Raw genomic sequence first — 23,046 nt, 5'->3', positions numbered from 1 at the left:
TAGATCCAAAGATATAGGTAATGGGGCTTAACTAACCTCTGGTTATGCCTTGTTGTATCATGTGCTCCATGTGCTCCATGTGCATTAAGGTGCTCATACACCTTACAATTATCTGCAGATTTTCTGTGGTCAGATGGAAAAAGTGCAACAGATTGGCCCAGGTGGAGATTACACCATTCACACAGTTAAGTGTAGATGGAGGAATCGGTTCCACCTTTTCCATCTGTCCACAGAAAATCTGCAGATAATTGTAAGGTGTATGGCCAGCTTTAGTAGGAGCTTTGACAGTTGTACCTTAATCATGTGGGCCTACCCTGACTTAATTGCAATATGCTTTTTTTCATTCCCCCCTTCCGTTCCATGCAAAATCTACATGTCATATCTGCAATGTTTTAAATTTCCATCTTCCATCCTACCAGGGCTGATTCTACTACCGTGTTTCCCCGAAAATAAGACACTGTCTTATATTTGTTTTGCCCCCAAATAACACATTAGGTCTTATTTTCAGGGGATGTCTTATTTTTGTAATGTGCAACAAAATGTACAACGATCCAAAGTTATCTGGTGCTCCGCCTGTCACAGTAACTGGCGCTATAGAGTAAGTATCGGCTAATGCGGCTCTGCTCCCTCCGCCACCGCAGCCTTGCTTTCTACAGCGCCTGCTTCCTTTGCCATCAGGGACAGCGGTGCAGCAGTGGGGACATCAGACAGTGGACAGCGCGGTAAAGTACAGTACCATTTATCGGTACACATTACAGTACAGTACCTATTACATTAAGCAGTGCCTACAGGGGGACAGCAGTTAGTGTAGTATGGTACTGGTACCTGTCACTGTGCTGGCCGGAGGGAGTCCCCTGTCATCATCTTAATACAGTATGTCCCTGCAGGCTGATACCATCTCTCCTGCTCTTTGAGTTCCCTCTCACATGCTACCACCAAACTAGGTCTTATTTTCGGGGTAGGTCTTATATTACAGGAATCTTGAAAAATAGTACTAGGTCTTATTTTCGGTGAAACAGGGTAATTAGGTTTTCAAAAATGATTATCCATTGATTGACTTAATGAGAAAGTTATTGACTTCCCACTACTCTGCCTAAACACTAGTCTAATATGGTTTAACCAGTAATGTAGAAGATTTTCTCATATACTTTGATATTGTAGCAGTAATCATGTAGAGATGTGGAGCAAGGATACAATTCTGGCTGAATGAGGAGGTGTGATATGTGGACTGCATACCTTGTATGCAATTTTCTAGAAACTTTAACTTGCTTTTGGCCAATGAGGTTACTTACCACCAAAATGTTGGTATTGCCTTGTGAATGCTAGAACATCTTCGGCATATATGATCGGCATTAGTACTCATGCATAAGTGAAAATAATGTGTCTTGAGGGCTAGTTTACACCAGATGCAGTTGTGATGTAGTCCTTTCAGTTTGGCAGCTGCATCAAAATTGTGTCACCATACTTTTCTATGGGATTTCTGGTGCTCTGTTCACACCAGTGCAGTCTGTTCCAATGCAGTCAGAAACAAAATACTGCTTGTCTCATTTTAGCTGCACCTGATCCTAATGGAACACATCAAAAACACATGTAAATGCACTGGACTGCACCTGAAAGCCCATTTTAAGCCAAAAAAAAGTGTCAAAATTGCAGTAAAATCTCAGCAAAACAGACGCTCGCAGTTAGGGTGTGAACTAGCCCTTGAAGATGCAGTCTGTGCACATGTTTCCCCAATCACCTCTGAAGCGAACACACGTTTTTGTGCACGTGTGTTGTAGTAAAAAATTTGAGAACACTCAATAGAGACAGCAAAGCACCTCCTTGCTGCTTTTGTCTAATAGGTGCCTCACAGTGCTAGTGTGTGCACATATATGCTTTAGTTAAACACACAGGTGTTGGGGATTGTCCTGCACATTTCAAAAATGCCAAAACTGCATGGTTCAATAAGCTCTGCCAGCTGTAGCCATCTTTGCAGTGCTTCTATGTGTTGCTCAATACAATTATATTGATGATGCCAACTTAGATCAGGTTGTTTTATTCCAGCCTGCTTATGTATTTATCTTGTATAGTGAATCCCAACAATGTAGGCAGGGGCAGAGTCCAATTGTCTAGTAAGTGCAAATTTTACCTTCTGTTTAACTTACATCTTTGAGACCATGTGCTATTAGCTGATCTAAAGGTTGGGTAAGCGGTCAGCTTTGTTTCTGAGTATATCCATTCCATTATATGAACGTCTCTGCATTATTTTAGATTTATTTTGCAAATGAAGTTAAAGAAGAACTCCAGGAAATGAAATGTAAACAAAAATAACCTTTGTAGTGGGACCACCTGCACACTGCAAGGATTAACTGTTCATTTTGGTCTAGGAGCTAAAATAAATAGATTCTTGGTCTTGACTGCTAATCCGTTCCCCACAGTCTCCTCTCCCCAGGGCTCTGGCGGTCCAAGGACGCCTAACATCATCACGTCTAATGCAGCTGCATTCGATTCAAGTACGTCAAGGGGCATTCCACTGCTAGAGCTAACAGGGAGAAAGGTGAGTGATTCCAGCCGCAGGGCCGAGGATTGGTTAGCCGCACTGCAAGGGTTAACTTTTACATTTCCTGGAGTTCTTCTGTAAGGCAAAATGGCACAAAGCTCTTGTCCTGTACTGAATAACTGCCGTGACTATACTTTGACCTTCATATAGTCTCAGATACTCTTAAGACTATTTATTTGATTCCCCCTCCCCTTTGCTCCTCTTAGAATGATTTATACATTGCTAAATTGCTAATTGTACATTTTCTTTTGATGTGTATCTTACAATTTCACTTTTTTTCTTTTCTTTTAGTATGGCATCCCTGTTCAATCTGGAAGTGTATCTAATAAAGGGTCTGGCAGTTTTCCACTATCTGGTATTCCTCCACCACCGGCACTATCAAGTGGATGCTTACCTCCACCACCACCACCACCTCCGCCTCCTCCTTTACCCCCAATGGCTGGTGCTGCACCGGGTGCCCCACCTCTACCTGCATTTTTAGGAGGCCAGAGGTCTCCTCCAATGAAAAATCTTCCTTTTGGCCTAAAGCCTAAGAAAGAATTTAAACCAGAAGTCGGGATGAAGAGGCTTAACTGGCAAAAAGTAATGCATTTCTAGTTGGCTTATCAACATAGTTTTGTGATAATTTTTTAACACTGTAGGTATAATATCTTTGAAATGTACCTTTGTGCTATCAACAACAAGGGTTTAGATATGTACTGAAATCTTTTAATATTCATTCATAAATTCATGAAGAAAGCCCATGTGAACTCAACTCCTTGTTAATTCATAAGAAGTGAAATTGCTTATGCATGCAAGCACTCCTGTGCTTTGCATGAACTGAATAATGATCACATGACTTGACAACCCTTCTGAGTACAAGGACACAGTCACCTATTGTAGTGAAGCATAGATAAACCTCACTGCCTAGCTGGTGTTTCAGAAATAGGATTCTCAGTTTGAATATTTGTATTAGAAGTTTTTCTTTTTTAATGCTTTTGGGCTTTTTCAGGTTTTTAGCGACTAAGCGTTACATTTATTTATTTTTGTATGGTCATTGGTTGCTTTCGTTTAGGGGTTTTTACAAACAGTTGTGTGGCTTAAGCTTTTTTTTTTTAAATATATGTTTTTACTTATTAAAAATCAATAGCACTTTTACATGCTTTGCACTCTAAACAGGATACGGTTACGATCCTGTATTGATTGTACATTGCAGGAAGGTAAATTGTTTAAACATCGGGTTATGCGGCTACCTTTAGGTAACTAGACTCTGGCAAATTAATCAAAGCTGCAAGACAAGTCTACATAACTCCTCCCACTTCTGCCCAAATGCAGGCTGCCTGCATTTTTTGCTAGTGTCGTAGGTGATGGGTGCCTTCTCTCACTTGCTCTCGCTTTGCACTCATTTTTCTCTGAGATTTTCTGCAAGACACTTCTAGCAATTCCATATTGCTGCAGCTTGGCCTCCAGCAACTATGCCAATCAGTTTTCTCCTTGGCAGAGCCTTGTACTCTGACGCTGCTGGAAGGAAGAAGTGGAACTAGCCTGCAATGTGCTCAGTACCTGGACCTTGCATTTGGCTCCTTCCTTGGCACTTCTGCAGCGTGTGTGGTTGGCATCTGGGTGATTTACAGGTCAGGGCTATGGCCCTTTCATTGAACTCCTGCCCAACCGGAATGTGGGCTCTGAACAACCATAGTCGTTCACCTGTGGATGTTGTGGGTTTGTTTCTTGAATGCAATTATCTTGGTTATCTTCACATGGCTTCCTGCACTGCTAAGCTAGTGCATTGTAAAGCACCATCACATTCCAACATGTTTTCAGATTCTGAATAGCGGGATGACACAGGGAGCAGACTGTAAGCAGTGGAGTCATCTTCCTGGCTTCTTAGTGTGGCCAGGATGTATAAATCACATGGTAGAACTACACATATTTTGGTAGGTAAAACATTTAGTTTAGTGATATGTAACAGCGCAAAGATGTGTTAGCCCATAACAGGCCTTGCATACATATTGTATCATAAAACCATCATGTTTAGTGTCAGGCAGTTCGTCTTTGTGCCACCACTCTTTTCTTTAAGGTTCTATGATCATATGTTGCATGGGGCCAGTAGTTGCGATATGACCTTCTTTATGCATTTTGAACATTGAAAACCAAAAAGAAGGCAAGGTGACACTTTTTATATTTCGGTGATAAACCAGCACAGAGACACATTGACTACGAGGTCCAGGAAAAACATTTAATGCTCTGCTGTCCCCTGCTGTGGAAGCACAACAAGTAAACAGTGTGTGCTAACAGCCCCGATGCTGGCGACGTACACTGTACGTCGTCAGTCACGAAGGGGTTAAGAAATTGCTCCGAGCAGCAAGTGGTTAACTTGTTGGAACTATATCCAGTAGAAGAACTAAATTACCTTTCAAAATGTTTTATGGCATGAACCCAAATATATTACACTTTTTGGCTATGCCATGACAAACTGAATGTTATGAAATTAATTAAAACACTTCCTAATGAGGCCGGATATGCAGCTGCAGTGTAGATGCATTGCAGTGCTGAGTATTGACCAGCAGGTGGGAAAGGCTGCATTCCGATCCTTACAAACACTATTTGATTACCAGCTCCATGTACCAATCTTTTTGAGGAAATAACCTAAAGTTTTTGAATAATAAAAATTGTCTAATGATGACACAGCATATCATGTTTTGTTTTAATTAAAATTGTGTATAGTTCTATATACAGTTCTATGTGTGCTTGGAAACCAACACGTTAGTATCAAAATATAGGTAAAGTCTGGTAGACTGTCTTCTTCTGACTTCTTATTTTTCTTCCATCTGTGGTGTTAGATGGTATTTCCACTTTTCCTGGTCTATTTCCATTAATATAAAACTAAGGACTCGTGTAGGAATACTCCCCCCCCCCCCAAAAAAAAAACACAAATATATATATTTTAACATCAGAGTACATTAGAAATTGCTAGGTTATTTGACTCTCCAGCATCTACTGAGAACACACATTTATTTTGGTTGTTCCAACCTTTTAAGGTTTCTACTCTCCATACCCTATTGCTGGTATCTGATGTAAGGCTGTATGTAGAATTGTCTTTTTTTTTCCCCACTCTTAAACCTTTCTGAAGACCACATCTCTTAAATAATTTGAACCACCACTGCTGAACACTGAATGACTGGTAGAGGAATGAGGTTCATATATCGAGCCACTTCTTCTGATCTCTGCAGTGTTCTATAATACATACTGTTTTATTGTGCTCATTTCTTTTGAGCTGAACCATGGAATTATTTATTCACTAGCATGTACCGTTAACAGCTTGACTCCCAAAGTGTGCTATGTGTATATAGCATGATTTTATATCAATAAAAATGCAGCATGACTGTATGTAATTGAACAGTGATGTAAATCACAGTACAATATACATTTTCAATTAAAAAAAAAATGTTTCCCATTTTCAAACTGGATGCTCATACATGGGAATTTGATAAATGATCAATTCAAGTGAAAGAAAACATGTTGAGATGGATTTTCTCCATTTTTATTCTGCACACATTTTTTTTTTCCTTTTAACTAACACAGTCTTTTATCAGCTCTGCCTTAAGCAGATTAGAATTTTTCTTTGACAACAGACATTTGTCATAAGCAATGTTGTTTTAAAAAAGTCAAAAGTCTACTGGCTCAAAAAATCACTAACTACATAATCAGACGATTTCTAAAATGTGTGGAAATGGGATGGAAAGGAGACTGCATGTGAATGTTGTTTGGAATTTTAATAACTACTTTTCAACAGGTAGATTTCCTGTTGGATAAAATCGATAATACATATGTAATCTGTGCATTTCTAAAATGGGCATTTATTTTGACATTATACAATCATCATTCTAATATCTCTTTCATTCCTAGATTAAGCCTAATGAAATGACAGAACACTGTTTTTGGTTGAACGTAAAGGATGAGAAATATGAAGATAAGGAGTTATTTTGCCAACTTGAGAATGCCTTCTCATGTCAAAGAAAAGGTAACAAAATATAAAGCTACACTATTGCTTTCTTATTTATTTTACTAAACATAAGTGTATTTTTAGTACAGTGTGATACAGTGGATACAGTGTGAAAGTATAAGACGGGTTTGATCCCTTCCCATTTTTTCAATTTTTTACTAAAATATTAGTATTATTATTATTAGTTTAGAGCATAGATACACGGAGTCCCTGTTCACACCTAGGCATTTTGATGCTCATAGCTAAGTGCAACAAAACTCTGAATACAAGAAATCCCAGTCGTTTCAATGGCCCCTGTTGACACCTGAAAAACGTTAACATTAGCTTTTTTTTATTTGGCCCCCGTAGACTTCAACATGTGTTTTGTGTTTGCATGTATGTGAGGACAGGGTACGTACATTTTTAAAAAACATTTTTTATATGTTGCTTTATTTATTTATTTATTTTTGCAATTTACTTTATTGCTATCATATAGGGGGCTATCTAGCCCCCTATGTTATAGCAAATATGATGTGCCAGTTTGTCTTTATGGAGACATCAGGGGTCTCCATAAAGACAAAGTTAGAACTTTACTCGTTGGGGGGAAAAAAAAAATCTGTCCTGCTCCTTTGCTTTTTTTCCTCAATATGTTTACATATAATTGTCAGTTTGACCCCTTTTGGGTATTAGAAAATCAAACAAATTTTACATTTTTTTTTAATGAAGTTCTACTGGTGTATGGCCAGCTTAAGTTCCAATCAGGTGTACTGCATGTTTTGACAAGGAACATGCTTTAAAGGAGGAGAGATTAGAGGAATGACTCATCAGTGACCTGTTGCATATTCACAGTCACAGGTTGAGGGCAGGGAGATGGCTTCGCTGTGCTACTTAACTGCAACAGAGAAATGTCAGGCCACCAGTTTGGCTATGCCGCCTGACAGAACTGTGTGAAACTTAGCATTGGATGAACAGAAATACTTACCCTGCAAGTAAAACAGATCATGTATATTAGGGATGTCCCAATAACACTTTTTCAGGACTAAGTACAAGTACTTCCCCTCATGTACTTGCCGATACCATTTACCGATACTTTTTTTTTTATTTCAAAAGTTTTTATTGTTTTCATCAAAACCTAAAATTACAAGATACAGCATTGCTCAATAAAACCTAATAACATTTATAAACACAGACATTACAATTCTTGCCTGGCTGGTTTCTTATTCTCCATCCTTCCCTGTAGAAGTACATATTTCCTTAGCGTGTTATAAACATATAGTTTCTTAGCACCTCCTTATAGAGGGCAAAGAAACTACCTTTCTAATCCGTTAGTGAAGATCCAATCTTGAATCACTATTTTTCGCCAGGATTTACTTTAAGCACAGACTCATAGAAATATTTCATTAAGAAACCAGTCAATAATAATTGATATTAATATAAAGATAATTACTGCCATAATATCCTTAACAGGCAGCTTTAACACCAAACAAGTGACCTAAGAGGCAAACGGGCAAAGCCCTAGTTATGCAAAGGTAATACAGCTGTAGAATGCACCCTACTACTAAGCAACCTTTATGGATGAAACGGTACCATTCCATCCATGATGGTTTCCCATTCTCGTCGTGTCATAAAATATTGCTTGTAGATGTTCTTGGCATTCAAGGAAGATAGAATTTCACTACACCTAGTGATGACCAGAAACCTCCTCGACATGATATGGTGTTAGAGGGAATCCAATTCTAAATCAGTTAAGTCACTCACATTACTGATACTTTTTTTTAAAGGGAAAGGTGACTTTAAATGATCCATAGTACAACGACATATTATGTACTATGGATCATGATTTAACCTATTCATGTTAGCAGGGGGGAATTGTAAATATATTGCTGTAATGTAGTGGAGGTGTGTGCTGTATATATGTACTACATATACATTACACACGTCCAGTACACTATAGCAATAGATTTACAGCCATCCCTGTCCCAGCTTCCCTCACTCACAGTTTCACTCCGATCCCTGTTGCCTCATGCGGTGCCTCTCGTAGTCGGCGCTGGACAGGATCGCTGCATCACGTCTCGGTGCTCAGCTTGTGGGAGGCGCTCACAATTCTGCCCTGCTAACATGAATAGGTTAAATCATGATCCATAGCACATATGTCCTGTACACTGCAGTAATAGAGTTACAATTATCCCCTGAATTAATGGGTTAAATGATCCATAGTACATAATAGTACATAACATGTAGCTGTACTACAGATCATTTACCCCTTCATGTTAGCAGGGGACCATTGTAAATGTATTGTTGCAGTGCATTCTATATGTAGCACATATACAGTGCACATGGAATGCACTGCAGCAGTAGATTTACAATTATCCTCTGCTAATATGAAGGGGTTAAATGATCCATAGTACATAATGGTACATAACATGTAGTTGTACTATGGATCATTTCACCCATTCAGATTAGCAAAGGATAATTGTAAATTTACTGCTGCAGTGCATTCTATATGTACTAGGGTTGCACAGATACCAAGTACGAGTACATGTACTGATAATTTTGAGCTCCAAGACTAGACTAGAGAAAAACTAGAGAAAAATTCAAAAATTACGAGGCAGCTGTCATTTGTAAGGAGCACACGGAGCTCCTGGGATTTGTACATATCTGTTTTAAATATTTTTTATATTTATAAATATAAATAAAGGGATGCACAGATACCAGTTTTGTGAGTATGAGTACTGGTACTTGCCGAGTACTTACAAGTACAAGTACTGATACATTTTTGTTTATTGTCATGTGACCGTTTTTCTAAAACAATATTGACTAATGATTTCAGGACAGTGGAGGAGTGCCAGAACCAGGTCCCAGCTGCAACCCTGGTAGTTCTCATAAAAATGCCAAGTATCTGCACTGGTACTCGAAAAGTATCTGTGCATCCCTAATATGTACTGTATATGTGCTACATATAGAATATACATATAGAATGCACTGCAGCAGTAAATTTACAATTCTGACCTAACATGAATGGGTTAAATGATACGTAGTACAACTACATATTATGTACTATTATGTACTATTGATCATTTAACCCCTCCACATTAGCAGAGGATAATTGTAAATCTACCGCTGCAGTGAATTCTATATGTATCACATATGCACTACATATAGAATGCACTGCAGCAGTAGATAGTTTTTTGTGTGAACAAGAACAAAGCCCAGGCCCCGTCTTACTGTTGCCTCAATCGCGGTGCCTCACAATTTTCCTCACACTTGAGGACCTCATTGGTGCTGAGCTGGAGAGCAGCGTCCCGTCACTACCTGTGGGTGACGCTCCAGGTGGGGTCCTAATTTATGTGGCCGGCGACTGCTGGTGCAAAAAAAACATAGCGTAATCTTAGGTGCTTTGTATCTTGTCAAAATGCCCTGTATCGGTCCCGATATCGATGCTAGCACCGGTATCGGGACATCCCTAATGTATATGTATTTTAATTGTAAATTTAGCTGTGTAACCTGGAGTTCAGATTTAATAAATTGAGTGCCCTGCAGTAAACACAGTACTTTACCGAAAGAAACCGCCACCTACATTGGCTTCCAAAAGTATTCACCCCCTTGCCAATTTTCCTATTTTGTTGAATTACCACCTGGAATTAAAATGGATTTTTATTTGGATTACATTTAATGGACATAGACAAAATACTCCAAAATGGTGAAGTGAAATCAAGAAATGACCTTGTTTAAAATAAAAATGGAACAGTGGTGCATGCATATGTTTGTACCCCCTTTGCTATGAAGCACCTACATAAGATCTGGTGCAACCAATTACCTTCAGAAGTCACATAATTAGTTAAATAAAGACCACCTGTGTGCAATCTGTCACATGATCTCAGTATATACTGTATACACCTGGGTTATTAGCTGAAAATCCACTCGTCTGCTCGTCTGTGACGAGCAGACTGTGGAGCCCGACGAGCAGCTTCCGGGCCGGCCATTGTAATTACACGGCCGGCCGGGAGCTTTACAGTCAAGCGATCGAGCGTCTCGAGAGACGCTCGATCGCTTGTATCAGAAGCTGTCACTGCCGTTGCCGGTCCCAAGATCCGCTGTGCCCGATGCGGCCGGGACCGGCACGGCTCTGTGACAGGAGATCAAAGGGAGTTCAGTACACGAACTCCCTTTGATCTCCTCTCAGTCCCCGAATGCAGGAGGTGATGTATATTACATCACTTCCTGCATTCAGTGTCACTCTCCAGCTACAGAAGCTGATGAAGCCGATCTCTGCTTCATCAGCTTCTCTGGAGGTCCCTAGGTGACATTAGGGGTCTTGGAGACCCCTGATGTCTCCCTAAAGAGGACCTGTCATGTAAATTGGCTATCCCATAGGGGGCTTCTTAGCCCCCCCATGTAATAGCAATAAAGTTGTATGTAAAAAAAAAAAAGTAATACAAAAATGAAATTCATAAAAAAAATAAAGAAGCATAACATTTATTTTTTTAAACATTTTTTTTAAGTCCGCGCCCCCCTAATACACACGCATATATGCGTCAGGTGCGCCTACGTGCCGCACATGTTGCATATCGCCGCAAACGGAGTGAGAGCAATAATTTTAGAGCCATTAAGGCCGGGTTCACACCTGGGCGTTTTACAGCGCTGATCGACGCGCTGTAAAACGCCCTGCAAGTGAAATCCCATTATTTCCTATGGGCATGGTTCTCACTTGGGCGTATTTCAGCGTGTCGGAACGTGCTGAAAAACGCCCTATGCCCAAAGAAGTACAGGAGCTTCTTTGGGGCGTATTTCCGCACGTATCCATTAGGATACAGCCGGATAGCCCTCGTAAACGCGCGTTTGACGTGCGCTTTGTGGGCTGCAAATGTCTGTTAAAACATGCACCGCAAAACACGCGTCATACACGCATATTTCGAACGCCTAGGTTTGAACCCAGCCTAAATGGGCGGATCCAGACATAATTGTCGGGATCCGCTTCAGCTGCGGCGTCTCAGTATACCGCGAGCTGCAGCTCGCGGTATACTGAGATTGGGGTGATGGGAGGACGCTAATTTGTGTCCTGCCTTACCCTGCAAGGCTATAGTCCGGTCATGTTGACTGGTGAAATTTTTGACTGACTGGTGAGACACTATCAAATTTTTCAGAGGCTACAGGGACCAAAGAGAACCCTGCGAGAGCGGCAGGGCTCCACAGTTGAGATTAGAGTATCTGTCCATAGGACCACTTTAAGGGCATGCACCCACCAAGCGCAGAGCAGGTGCAGACCGGATCAAAACTGCGTCCAATGTATTCCAATGGTATTTTTTGCTCCAGTTCACATCGCAGCGTGCAGTTGCAGAGCAGATCCAGAGCAGGTGAAAAAACTGCAGCAGGCCCTATTTTACCTACTCTGGAACACATCACAAACACATGCCAATGCCTGGAACATACTGAAAGCCCATTTTCAACATTCAACTTTTTTTTTACCAAAAACAGCCCCGAACGCATCAAAAACGCGTCAACAAATGCATCTAAAAGACTAGCGTGCGTGTGCAGAAACCTGACCATTTGGTGTGAACAAGTACACTCCACAAAGCTGGCCTTCATGAGGAGAGGCCAGAAAGAAAGCCATTGCTTACAGAAAAATAAAAATAGGCAGAAGTGATGGGGATGTTTTTCATCTGCAGGGACTGGGAAACTGGTTAGAATTGAAGGAATGACTGATTCTAAATACAGGGAAATTCTTGAGGGAAACCTGTTTGCCTGCCAGAGATTTAAGGCTGGGACGCAGGTTCACCTTCCAGCAGGAAAATAACCCTAAGCATTCTGCTAAAGCAACACTTGAGTGGTTTAAGGGGAAACATTTAATTGTCTTGGAATGGCCTAGTCAAAGACCTCAATCCAATTGAAAATCTGGGGTGTATGGTTATGCACGCTCAAGTTTTCTGTATCTTTGTCTGATTTCTTGTTTATATAACAATGACCATATTTTGCATCTTCAAAGTGGTATGCATGCTATGTAAATCAAATGATACAAACATCCCAAAAAATAAATGTTAATTCCAGGTGGTAATGCAACAAAATAGGATAAAATGCCAAGGGGGTGAATATTTTTGAAAGTGAAAAAAATTAAGCCATTGAGTTTTATCGGAGCCAGTGACACAACACCATGAATTATATTCTTAAAAGAAAACATGATTTTATTAGATTGCATTTAAACACCATACATAAACTATAATTTGCTTAGAAAATATTGTTGCTTAATGTAAAACATAAAAATAAAATAAAGAACCTCCTTAGAACACACACACTCCCATGATTATGAATATGTTCACATGTGTATATGATCATTACAATTGCTGTTGTATATCCATAACAAGATTACTTAGTGTCTCTTGAGGGTGGTTCACTCTTTCCACGTGTTTCACACTCACTGCGCTTTCTCTGGAAAGAGGAGGTCAGTTCAAAAAGCAACATACAAAATATGTATTTGAAGAGGAGTGGCAGGCCCCAGAACTCACACGGAAAGTCAGATCACCCACAAGGACAGGCAGCCCCAATATTGGGAGGACCAGTTGTGTAAGCACCTATATACCATTGCCTGGTAGGAAGGCATCACCAGGAAGTCAAATCTTATATGCAGAAGCCAAGATATATACAGTGCTAATCCAAGCGTCAAAGTCACTGCACGCCACAGTCTCCCCCGTCGCCGCCAAACACAAGGCCGTGTCAGCTGAATACTTTTGGATTCCACAGTATGTAAGAAAATGCAAGGTATTCTGAGTTTGACCTTTCTTGTATATTTTGGCAGTTGAGAAAGAAAAATTGTTATTTTTTTCATGACAAAGCTTTGAACTGATAAAGAGTGGACCTAATTTATGAAAGAATGTAGAGGGACTATGGGCATGTTATCTGTGGCAACTAAACTTTGGCTTCATTTTGTGACTTGTGTGTTCCGGACATATGTTGCTGAAGGTGACACCCCTTTTTTTTTCTATGGCAGACACTTGGCATGTGTTCTGTGGCACACATGCCCAGCCCAGATGTGTCTAGATCATTGGTTCTCAACTGATGGGTTGTGACCCCATGTTCAGTGGGTCACCGCATGCCTTCCACTTTTCTAGGTGAGAGGCTCCAAACAGCCATTCAAAATATGCTGCCTGGTGCCGAATGTCAGCTTGAGGCGGGGTGGGATGGTGCCATGGCTGCGAGGGTGCTCCATCCAAATGTGCATTGCTTATAGCTCTCTTGCGTGTCCTGTAGAGGTGCTGGACAGGAGTGATGTCACATTCTGGCTCCTGGCAACTCTACACAAGGGACCTCTACACCTCCCGCACAAGAGAGCTCTATAAGCAATGCACATGTGGATGGAGCTCCATCACAGCTCCAACACTGGACCCCAGGCTGATGATCCGCTCCAGTGCTCATAAGGTAGGGGGGCTGGGTGGATCTTAAAAAGAAAAAAAAATTGTTTGTTTTTTTTGGAGTATATCTGTGTAAGGCCTTGTTCACACCAAGCGCGGAGCAGGTGCAGAGCAGTTACAGACCGGAGCAAAACTGCGTCCAATGTATTCCAATGGTATTTTTAGCTCCAGTTCACATTGCAGCGTTCAGTTCCAGATCATGCAACTGCATCAAAAACACATGCAAACGCCTGGAACGCACTGAAAGCCCATGTTTTTTTTTAGCATGTAATTTTTTTATTATCGAAAATTTTCCATACATAAACTTACAACAATGGAGTGGTAAAAGTAAACACTGTCAAAAACAGACATTAGCTTCGGAGTGATTTCGTACCTGAAGATACACTCCGTTACATAAACATGCCACAATCAATCCACAGAACTCTTGGGGGAAGGGGGCACAGGGGGCATGAAGTAGGACAATAATAATCACTTGCTGTACATACACTGGATAAAAGATGAACAAATGATATAAGTGAGTATGCACAAGAATCTGAACATGGACCACAAAAGATATAGTCAAGTATCACAAGCTATACATAATATGTCAGGAGGTGGAACACTAAAGGACTTTAAAGGACATCTAATACACCCAAAGAGCCATCCAGTTTAGAGGTGAGGTACCATTTCGTGTACTGAAACATTGCCATTATCTCTTTCAGTCGGGTTAGGGATAGTTCAGCTACCATGAAGGAGGACCAGGTGGTGAAAAAGCTTGCAGTGAGGGGATGATTAAGTTGCGCATCTAGTAGGTCCAAAGCCATCAGTTTGTGTAGGAGGCCTTTTGTTAATTCCAATGAGGGGGGAGCCGGCGTTAGCCAATTAGTCAGGATCGCTTTCTTCACCACCAGCATACCTAGGTGTTCCCACCTAGAAGGAACTCGAGGTGCAGCGGCGGCGGTCGAGGTGGCCACGTGGAATAGGCACAGTGCTGGTTGTAGGGGCCTATGGGTGCCTGAAATAGAGCGCATGTAGGCGAGGACTGTGCTCCAAAATGTATGAATGGGGGGGGCATAGCCAGATGAGGTGGTTGAAAGCCCATGTTAAACCAAAAATGGCCCGGTGGGCCGTTTTTGGTTTTTGTGGGTCCTGAATTTACACAGGTTGAGAACCACTGGTCTAGATTGTACCAACCTGCCTTGGGTAACATCTGTGCCCTTTACTGGTGTGCATTCTTTCAAAGTAAATTGTGCCTTTTAACATTTCTGCATTAACAACACAGCGATCTTTGTGTGCCTTTTTATATAGTTTACTCTGCAGGGTAATGATAAGTGATTATTGTGCAGCACTGTTTCTGTCTTACTCTCCTAAGTGTTTTGTCTCTCTATTATGTGTTAGACATTCTCTGCAATCCAAGTTACAACTAGGGTTGCAACAACTAATCGACATAATCGATTATAATCGATTATTGAAAAAGTTGTCAACTTTTTCAATAATCGATTAATCGTCCTCCGATCAGTTAGCCCTGTTCACGGCTTCCCACATGCTGCACGTCTGTACTCCTCTATAGTTGGTGATATTCTGCACTGCACTGTATAGAGGACAACAAATCCCAGCAATAATGCATTATACAGCGCAATGCGGTATACCACCAGCTATAGATGAGTACAACAAATCCCAGCAACAATACAATATACAGTGCAATGCCGAATACCACTAGCTATAGAGGACTACAAAACCCAGCAACAGTACATTATACAGAGCAATGCCGAATACCGCCAGCTATAATGTACTATTGCTGAAATTTGTTGTAGTCCTCTATAGCTGATGGTATTCTGCATTGCACTGTATATTGTATTATTGCTGGGATTTGTAGTCTTCTATAGCCGATGCCATTCTGCATTCATTGCTGTATAATTTTACACTTTCACTATATTGCACACCACACTATTTTTTTTCTTTTTTACTTCCACCGCTCCAAGCTTGCTCCTGTGATGGACTGTAATCTCAATACAAACTAGTAGTCCCATCACTGGAGCCATTTTTTAAAATTTATTTTATTGTTTATCCGATTAACCGATTAATCAAACTTAATAATCGGATAACTAATCGATTTTGAAAATAATCGTTAGCTGCAGCTCTAATATTGTTTTCTTCACCTTTATTGAAGAGCCACTGCCAGCCTTACCATTGCCAAACCATTTCTCTCCAGCAATTGGAATGTAATAAATGTAGAATTCACTTAAACATTTTTTTTTTGGTTTCATGTTCTCAGAGTATGGAGTATTGAAATGTAGAGTCATGATGCTCATGAATATACATAGCATTATGAGAATGCAATTCATGGGGCAGCAACAACAAATATTTTGTAATAAATATGAACTATTAACTAAAACAAATCCTTTTCATGTATAACTCAAGACTTGCAATCCAGAACTTTATTTCCCTGCTATAAAACAAACTTGCCATGGTAATTTGTAACAACTGTGTAAAGAAACATATATTTTACTTTATATTTGAAAAGAAGGCAACAATTCAGGTCATTAATATATTATTGTTACCATTAAAAACATTATTTGAAATGTTACACAAAGTAAATACATATTGGTTTATTCTTTGGCCATGCAGTAACATTGTCACACTTATCTGCACCGTAAACCATCACCCTCTGTACTTGGTTCTCAGCTTCTAGCCAATTGCAGGCTGTAGGCCCTGCAGTCAATCTGTTCTCCGCCTTACATGGGTACAAAAAATGAAAAAAAAGGCCTCAGTCATGAAGGGGTTAAAGGGCTAGTGCATCTTTTGCTCAGCATTTGAGCAAGGTGTCGGTACACTTGCTGCCAAATCTCCTGTATCTCCTGAAGCTTGCATCTTGCCTCCTGAGGATCCCTATGACTTGCTGTTTATACCTCCTCTGCCCTCCTAGTGTGTTCCTGTATTTATTCCAAGAGACTCCTTTTGTGCCTGTACTCCTGTGCACGTTTCAATATGAGAGACTCCCTTCATTCCCGCATTTGTGTGCACATCATATTCCAAGAGAGCTACAATCTTTCATCAGTGTTCATCACTGTGCTTGTCTGAGCTGCCTGTATCACCATTACTGCCTGTAAGTTCCAACAATCCTGCTCTGCATGTCCTTCTTTTTCCTAGTAAGTCTACATCCTTTGTCCATTAGTCTGCTTTGTGAGTCCTGAACATCAGTGCTCTCTCTCCTCTGTGAACCAGTAAATCCTGTACCTCAGTGCTGTAACAGACTTCCTCCAATGTGTCCCACTGAATCCTGAACCTCAGTGTTGCAACTGTCTCACTTGAGTCTGCACATCACAAGCCTAGTGATTTTGTAGCCTCTCCAGTATTAAGTCAGCTGTGCCCGCACAAGTGTTTTAGAGGACCACAACCTGGGAGTTGTCCCTCAGCAAAGCCCTATATTCTCTTAGGCTGGGTTCACACATAGGCATATTGAATATGCGTGTTTGTCGCGCATGTCGCGGTGCGCGGTTTTACTGCGATTCACGGTAAAAACACGCGACAAACGCGCATTTCTGAGGGCTACTTGGCTTTATCCCAATGGAAACGCAAGACCAAAACGCCCCAAAGAAGTACATGTACTTCTTTGGGAGTAGGCCGTTTTGTAGCGCGTGCAGACGGGCTGAAATACGGAAAGGTGTGAACCATACCCATAGAAAACAATGGGATTTTCAAGTTTGTACGTTTTGTAGAGCGTTCATAGAGTTTTGAACGCGTGACAAAACGTAACGGTGTGAACAGGGCCTTATGGGGAGATCTGGTGAATACCAGACACTCCCTAGTCCTTGCACCTCTATTACACCCTTGCATAACGTGCAGCCATCCTGATCCCTGCTCTTCCTGTCTCTACAGCCTCTGATGTCACTTTGTCTTCTATCCGTGCCTGGCTGCCCCGAAAAACCCTGCAGACTCCATTCCCAGTAAGCATGGTTACATAACTGTGACAAACAGCTTAGAATTCATAAAGAGTGTCTAAAACATTCTTCAGAATTCTGTTGTACATCCACGTCATATTGATCCTTGTCCTAGATTTATGTACCTGTTGGCAACGGATAAATGGATTAGGCACAAATACCACCATTTCCAGTCCATAGGTACACTGAGGCTGGAGTGTCTGCTTTATAAGATCACAGACTCAGTGTTACTGAGCTTTCTGCCCAGCCACTGCACCTGTCACCCTGATTGAGCACTTATACTGTGGGTTGACGGAGCCTGATAGGGGAACTCTGAGAGCCTAGTCTCCCCATCAGGTCTGCTCAGCCACATATTGACAGTGGGCAGATTCTATAGCCAATAGCAGGGTGGCTATTGACTATGAAATTATCTTACTGCTTGCTGTCAATCACAAAGGTGGGGGACCTGATGGGAAACTAGGCTCTCAGAGTTCCCCATCAGGCTTTTCCATATGTCAGCATCATCAGTTGCTAAGAACCTGTCAGCTATGCAGCCAACAGTCTCTTAACAACTAGTGACTTATCCAAGGCAGCATGGCCATATTTTGGTCAGCCAGCTTACCAAACCCCTTCATTTACAATTATCTACCTTTGGCCTGTTGTCCTAGCAACCAATGATTACTAAGTTGGAACATACATGTTCCACTGTAAGCAATAGCATCTCTCTGTACACCAGCTCAGATTTAGTCCCTAATGCCACCAGATTTCTGATCTCTAAACCTGCAGCAATTCTTTCTGAATCTGTTGCAGAAATGAGAAGTAGTGGGACTATTAGGTAATACCTGAATCTGTTGCAAATATAAGTAAAACAACCACAACTGATGCCTGGGCTTTTTTGAATTTGGCGTAGAAACTTCTAAAGGTTGAAAAAAGTGGCACAAAATGTTAAATAAGTTCCATTTAGTGGTTTCTTTAAGTCAACCTTTGTAAGTTATGGGGATCAGATTCCTGTTGTAATCAGAATGATTATAGCTGGTGAGGAGCCCCCTATCAGTGCAGGGCGGTTTGCCCGGGTAATAGAATTCACATTTTCTTTGGGGGGGGGGGAAGGGCATTGGAAAGATGGGCGGAAGGGGATAATTTATATAAAGCTACATAAGCAGTAAAACTCTTTAAGGTATTTTATTTTTCTATATAATTTGTTGTGATTGCAAACCAAATGAAATTCAACATTCTATTTTTTCTCAGTTCAGAAGTTTGTTATATAAACTTTAAATAGCCAGGGTTAATCAGAAGGTATAGTCATGTGCTCTGCCTATTATTATTGTTCTCCTCCTCCTCTACCATCATCCTCCTTCCTTCTCTCTTCTTCTCCTTCCACCTTCTCATTCGTCCTCCTTCTTCTCCTTCCTCCTCCTCCTTCCTCCCCCTTTTTCTTTTGCCTCCTCCTTCTCTTAACTTAGGTTTACTGTTTTCCAAGCTCTCTTATTGTCAAGCAACTTGGCCAACGTATAGTTTGAGCCTATACACAGCACTTGTTAAGTGATATTTCAGCTTTTTAATTTTTTTTCTGCAATCTGAATTTGAGTTTTAACAAGAATAACAGTCGAAGAGAAAGCATAATAGAAAAACAAATGAACATGTTCAATATCAAATACTATGTACATAATAATGGAATTAAGATATACGGTAGTTCAATATTGCTTTGGAGTAAGAGTCCATAGAAGGTACACATGGGGCCATGTAGTACAGCAATTAAGTCATATTGAAGCATGGAGTCATAACCAGCCTATACAGTGTTAAGTGAGTAGTATAAAATGTTCTAACCGCTCCTAGTGTATTTTCCTCATATGAAAAGAAGAAATCTTCAACAAAGAGGAAAACAATGGAATGATGAACAGATTAAGAAAACAAAGAGGTACAGAGTATGAAATAAATGAGTGGAAATGGTAAAAAGAAGAGAAAAGTAAAGGGAAAGAGTGTAGATAGAAAGAGGAAAGGAAAGAATGAGAAAATGGGAATAGCGTAATAGATATTGCTCACCTCCTGCCACTTCCCACCTCACGTCCCACAGTGAGCTCACAATATTTTAAATCAGTTCTATAAATAATGGGGATGATCGAAACGCAAGCCATGCCGACCAAGTAATAGTAAATTGTTCCCCAAAGTCCTGTTCAGATGCCAAGAGATTCTCTGTGTCAACAATGTAATCCGTCTACACAGCCCATTCTGATAAGGTAGGTATTGCAGGAGTATGCCAGTGTTGTGGGGAAACAGCTCTGACCGCCATAAGAAAATGGTGTTAAACTCCCCTCTTGACAGACTAAAGGCAAACTGGTAGTATGGACAGCAATACAATCTTAGGGTCATTTGAGACCTCCAGGCCTGTCACTCTGCCATAAATATCCAACACCCATTGCCAAAACGCCTTGATAGGTGGGCAACTTTACCAGATATGGGATCGGGAGATCCCTGACAACACCAAAAGGTGTCAGATACAATGGGGTAAAAGAGATGTAATAAGACAGGGCATTAGTACCATTGAGTTAACATTTTTAGATGATTGTCCTGGTATTTACTCGCTATGGACATGGAGTGTGGGAAAATCAGTTATTTGTCCCATTCTGCTGGAATATTGAAAGTGTCCAACTCCTTTTTCCAAGCCCAAATATAAACCGATAAGTCAGGAGAGTATGCAATAGAAAGGATGGAATACAGTAGCAAAATTGTATGACTCGGAGGTTGCGAGTGTAAAAAAATAGATTCATAGTTCGTGGGTTCAGAACATAGATTTTCGGGCTGTGGTACAGACATGACATAGGAGTGGAGCTGTCTATCTGAAAACCAGTATCTGGTGTCTTCTTTCTGAGCTACTAGCAAGCAGGGCTGAGATCCTTCCATATCTGTAGAAGAAGAAATGGGCAAAGCAGACACCAGACGATGGACAACTTTATTCCATCTCCCAAAAGTTGAATGTCCTACTGCAGGATGGAATGCCAGGTTATCGAACAATGGAGTCATAGGGCCCATAGGTGAGGAAACTGGACATTGAGAGGTGAACTGATCCGAGAGGCGTAACGTATGCCTTTTGAGGCCAGTGTTAACCCATTACACACAAAACAGTAACTGACACCACATGTTTTAACAGAAACACACTGTTCTTCAACAAATGCTGTGGCAATTCAAAAACTCAAATCTATGATACCACTGTCCTTTCAGACAGGAATATGACAGGTTTCAGCCATACAGTAGCTGTCACGTACCTGGTAAGAGACCGGAATGCGAGGAGGCTTCTCTTGCGGCTCGTGTCTCTCTCCCCCTGGAAGTAGGGACAGGGAGCAGGCAGACAGCGAGGAGCACGAGTGCCGTGCAGGATGAGTCCAGAAGTCCTCTGAGCGGATGGTATCCAGGCAGAGACGGGAGACTGAAGCGAGGTCAGGGGGAGCCAAAAGTCGGAGCCAGCCGGGCAGCAGGGTACACAATCGAAAGGCAAAAGCAGAGTCCAGAAACAGGCCAAGGTCAGGGGCAGGCGGCAATCCGAAATAGCAAGGTCCAAAAACAAGCTGGGTCACAGGAGGCAAAGCAGGCACAGGAACAACTAGCTGAGAAAGACCATCAGCAAAGGAGCAAGGGCAGGCTCGCTCTATATAGTGAGCTAGATCCAATTAGCTGCATCACTTCCTGTGCGGTGGCTGTTGCACGTGTTTCCGCGCACTTCCGGTTTCGGCCACTTCCGGTTTGGGGGCACTGCCGGTTTTGGCGCGCATGCGCAGCCGCCATCTTGCCTTTACAGTATCTCTCTTTACAGACAAGGATAATTTAAGTTCTTATTTATAGTGTAGAGATAAGCTTAAGGATTTTTAAGTTTGTCCTTTAAAAAAAAAATGGTGCAGGAAAATTATACAGAAAAAGATGTTAACAAAGAGAGACAAAAAAAAAATAATGGGGATTCAAAGAGAATACTTAACAGTCCTGGGTTTATAAGTTCTGACAGACTCTTTCTGCAAATAAGGCTTGCAAAGATACTTAATGCTAAAGAGAAACTCTTCTTGAATGTTACATTAGCTTTGGTATTAAAACTTCTTGATGTTCAGAGAGCCTCCTCCTGATGTTAAAATAAGAGCCTCGACTTCTGGTTTCTGGAGCCCATGTAACAAGAACAAGAGAAGCAGCGCTCCCGCTCGACCAGCATATTCCCATTTAAATGCAAGTCCCCACACCACAGTTGGCAGTGGAAAACCATCACTGAACCTCAGCGGTGCTGTATGGATTGTTTTCTGGCTCACTACCTCAATCCCAAAAAAAATACACAGCCTGAATGGGGAGCCAAGATGGCGGACACACATCTCTCCACAAGACCGCAGTGTCCCTCTGGAATCTTTCGGCGATGAACCTGATGCCGTCTGCTCTCACATAGGGTTCGCAGCAGCGGTAGTTAGACTACTTAAGCCTACTGTCCCGATGGCTGTGGAGGCGGCAATGCAGCATGTGCTATCTCGGGCCCGGAAAGACCTATCAGTTCATGCCCAATCTCACAAAGGCAAAACGTATCTCCACGTTGGAGGATGAGCTGTTGAAAACCCAGACGAAAATAGTGGCCTATGATAACCTGTCTCTCTCTCTTCAGGCTAAAATCAATTACTTGGAAAACCGTTCCAGGAGGAACACCTTAAGCATTGTGGGTCTTCCTGAAACCTGCAGACCTCAATTACTGGATACACTTTGTTCTATTACCCTCAAATAATCTCTGGGATCAAATACCCCATGTGTGATAGAATGAGCCCATCACCTGTGACCACCCCTAGAAAAACCTCCAATCTCCTAGACCAGTCATCGTACACTATCAAAATTATGTGGACAGACTTCACATTCTTCTAAAGTGTCGAGCTACCATTTCTCTGGACATTGATGGCCACAAATGATTGCTCTTTGCCAGTTACTCTGCGGAAGTGGCGAAAAAAGGAAAGCCTTTAATGCAGTGTGTTCAGTCTTGCATCAGAAACAGATCCGCTTCACTTTGGCCTACTCTGCTACTCTTCATCTTACTACCCCCAATTGTCGGGGGTAGTAAGATGAAGCCAGCAGAACTCCAAAGAAGCAAAGACCTGAAAACTCCAGAATACCCACTATATCCTTTTAATCCCTACTGAACATTTATATGTTCCATCATGCTGTAACTCACGTTAGTGGTCCTTTAAGTGACCTTAATATTCTCTTTTTTTCCTTTTTATAACCTTCACT

The 23,046-nt window shown here is 41.3% G+C and overlaps 1 protein-coding gene across 1 annotated transcript in view; it reads left to right on the top strand.

The window, feature by feature from the left end:
* LOC108799904 (protein diaphanous homolog 3-like) overlaps window positions 1-23,046 on the top strand; it is a 177,135-nt gene that overhangs the window by 83,199 nt on the left and 70,890 nt on the right. The window contains exons 11-13 of the mRNA XM_018571841.1: window positions 390-435; window positions 2,881-3,121; window positions 6,428-6,552. Of these exons, the coding sequence (XP_018427343.1) occupies window positions 390-435; window positions 2,881-3,121; window positions 6,428-6,552 (412 nt within the window). The remainder of the gene's footprint in view (window positions 1-389; window positions 436-2,880; window positions 3,122-6,427; window positions 6,553-23,046) is intronic.

This window comes from Nanorana parkeri, unplaced genomic scaffold (genome assembly GCF_000935625.1).
Source record: "Nanorana parkeri isolate BGI_ZX_2015 unplaced genomic scaffold, ASM93562v1 scaffold1853, whole genome shotgun sequence".
Classification (NCBI taxonomy): Eukaryota; Metazoa; Chordata; class Amphibia; order Anura; family Dicroglossidae; genus Nanorana; species Nanorana parkeri.
The sequence above is the reverse complement of the archived record's forward strand: the minus strand, read 5'-3'. Positions and strand labels throughout refer to the sequence as shown.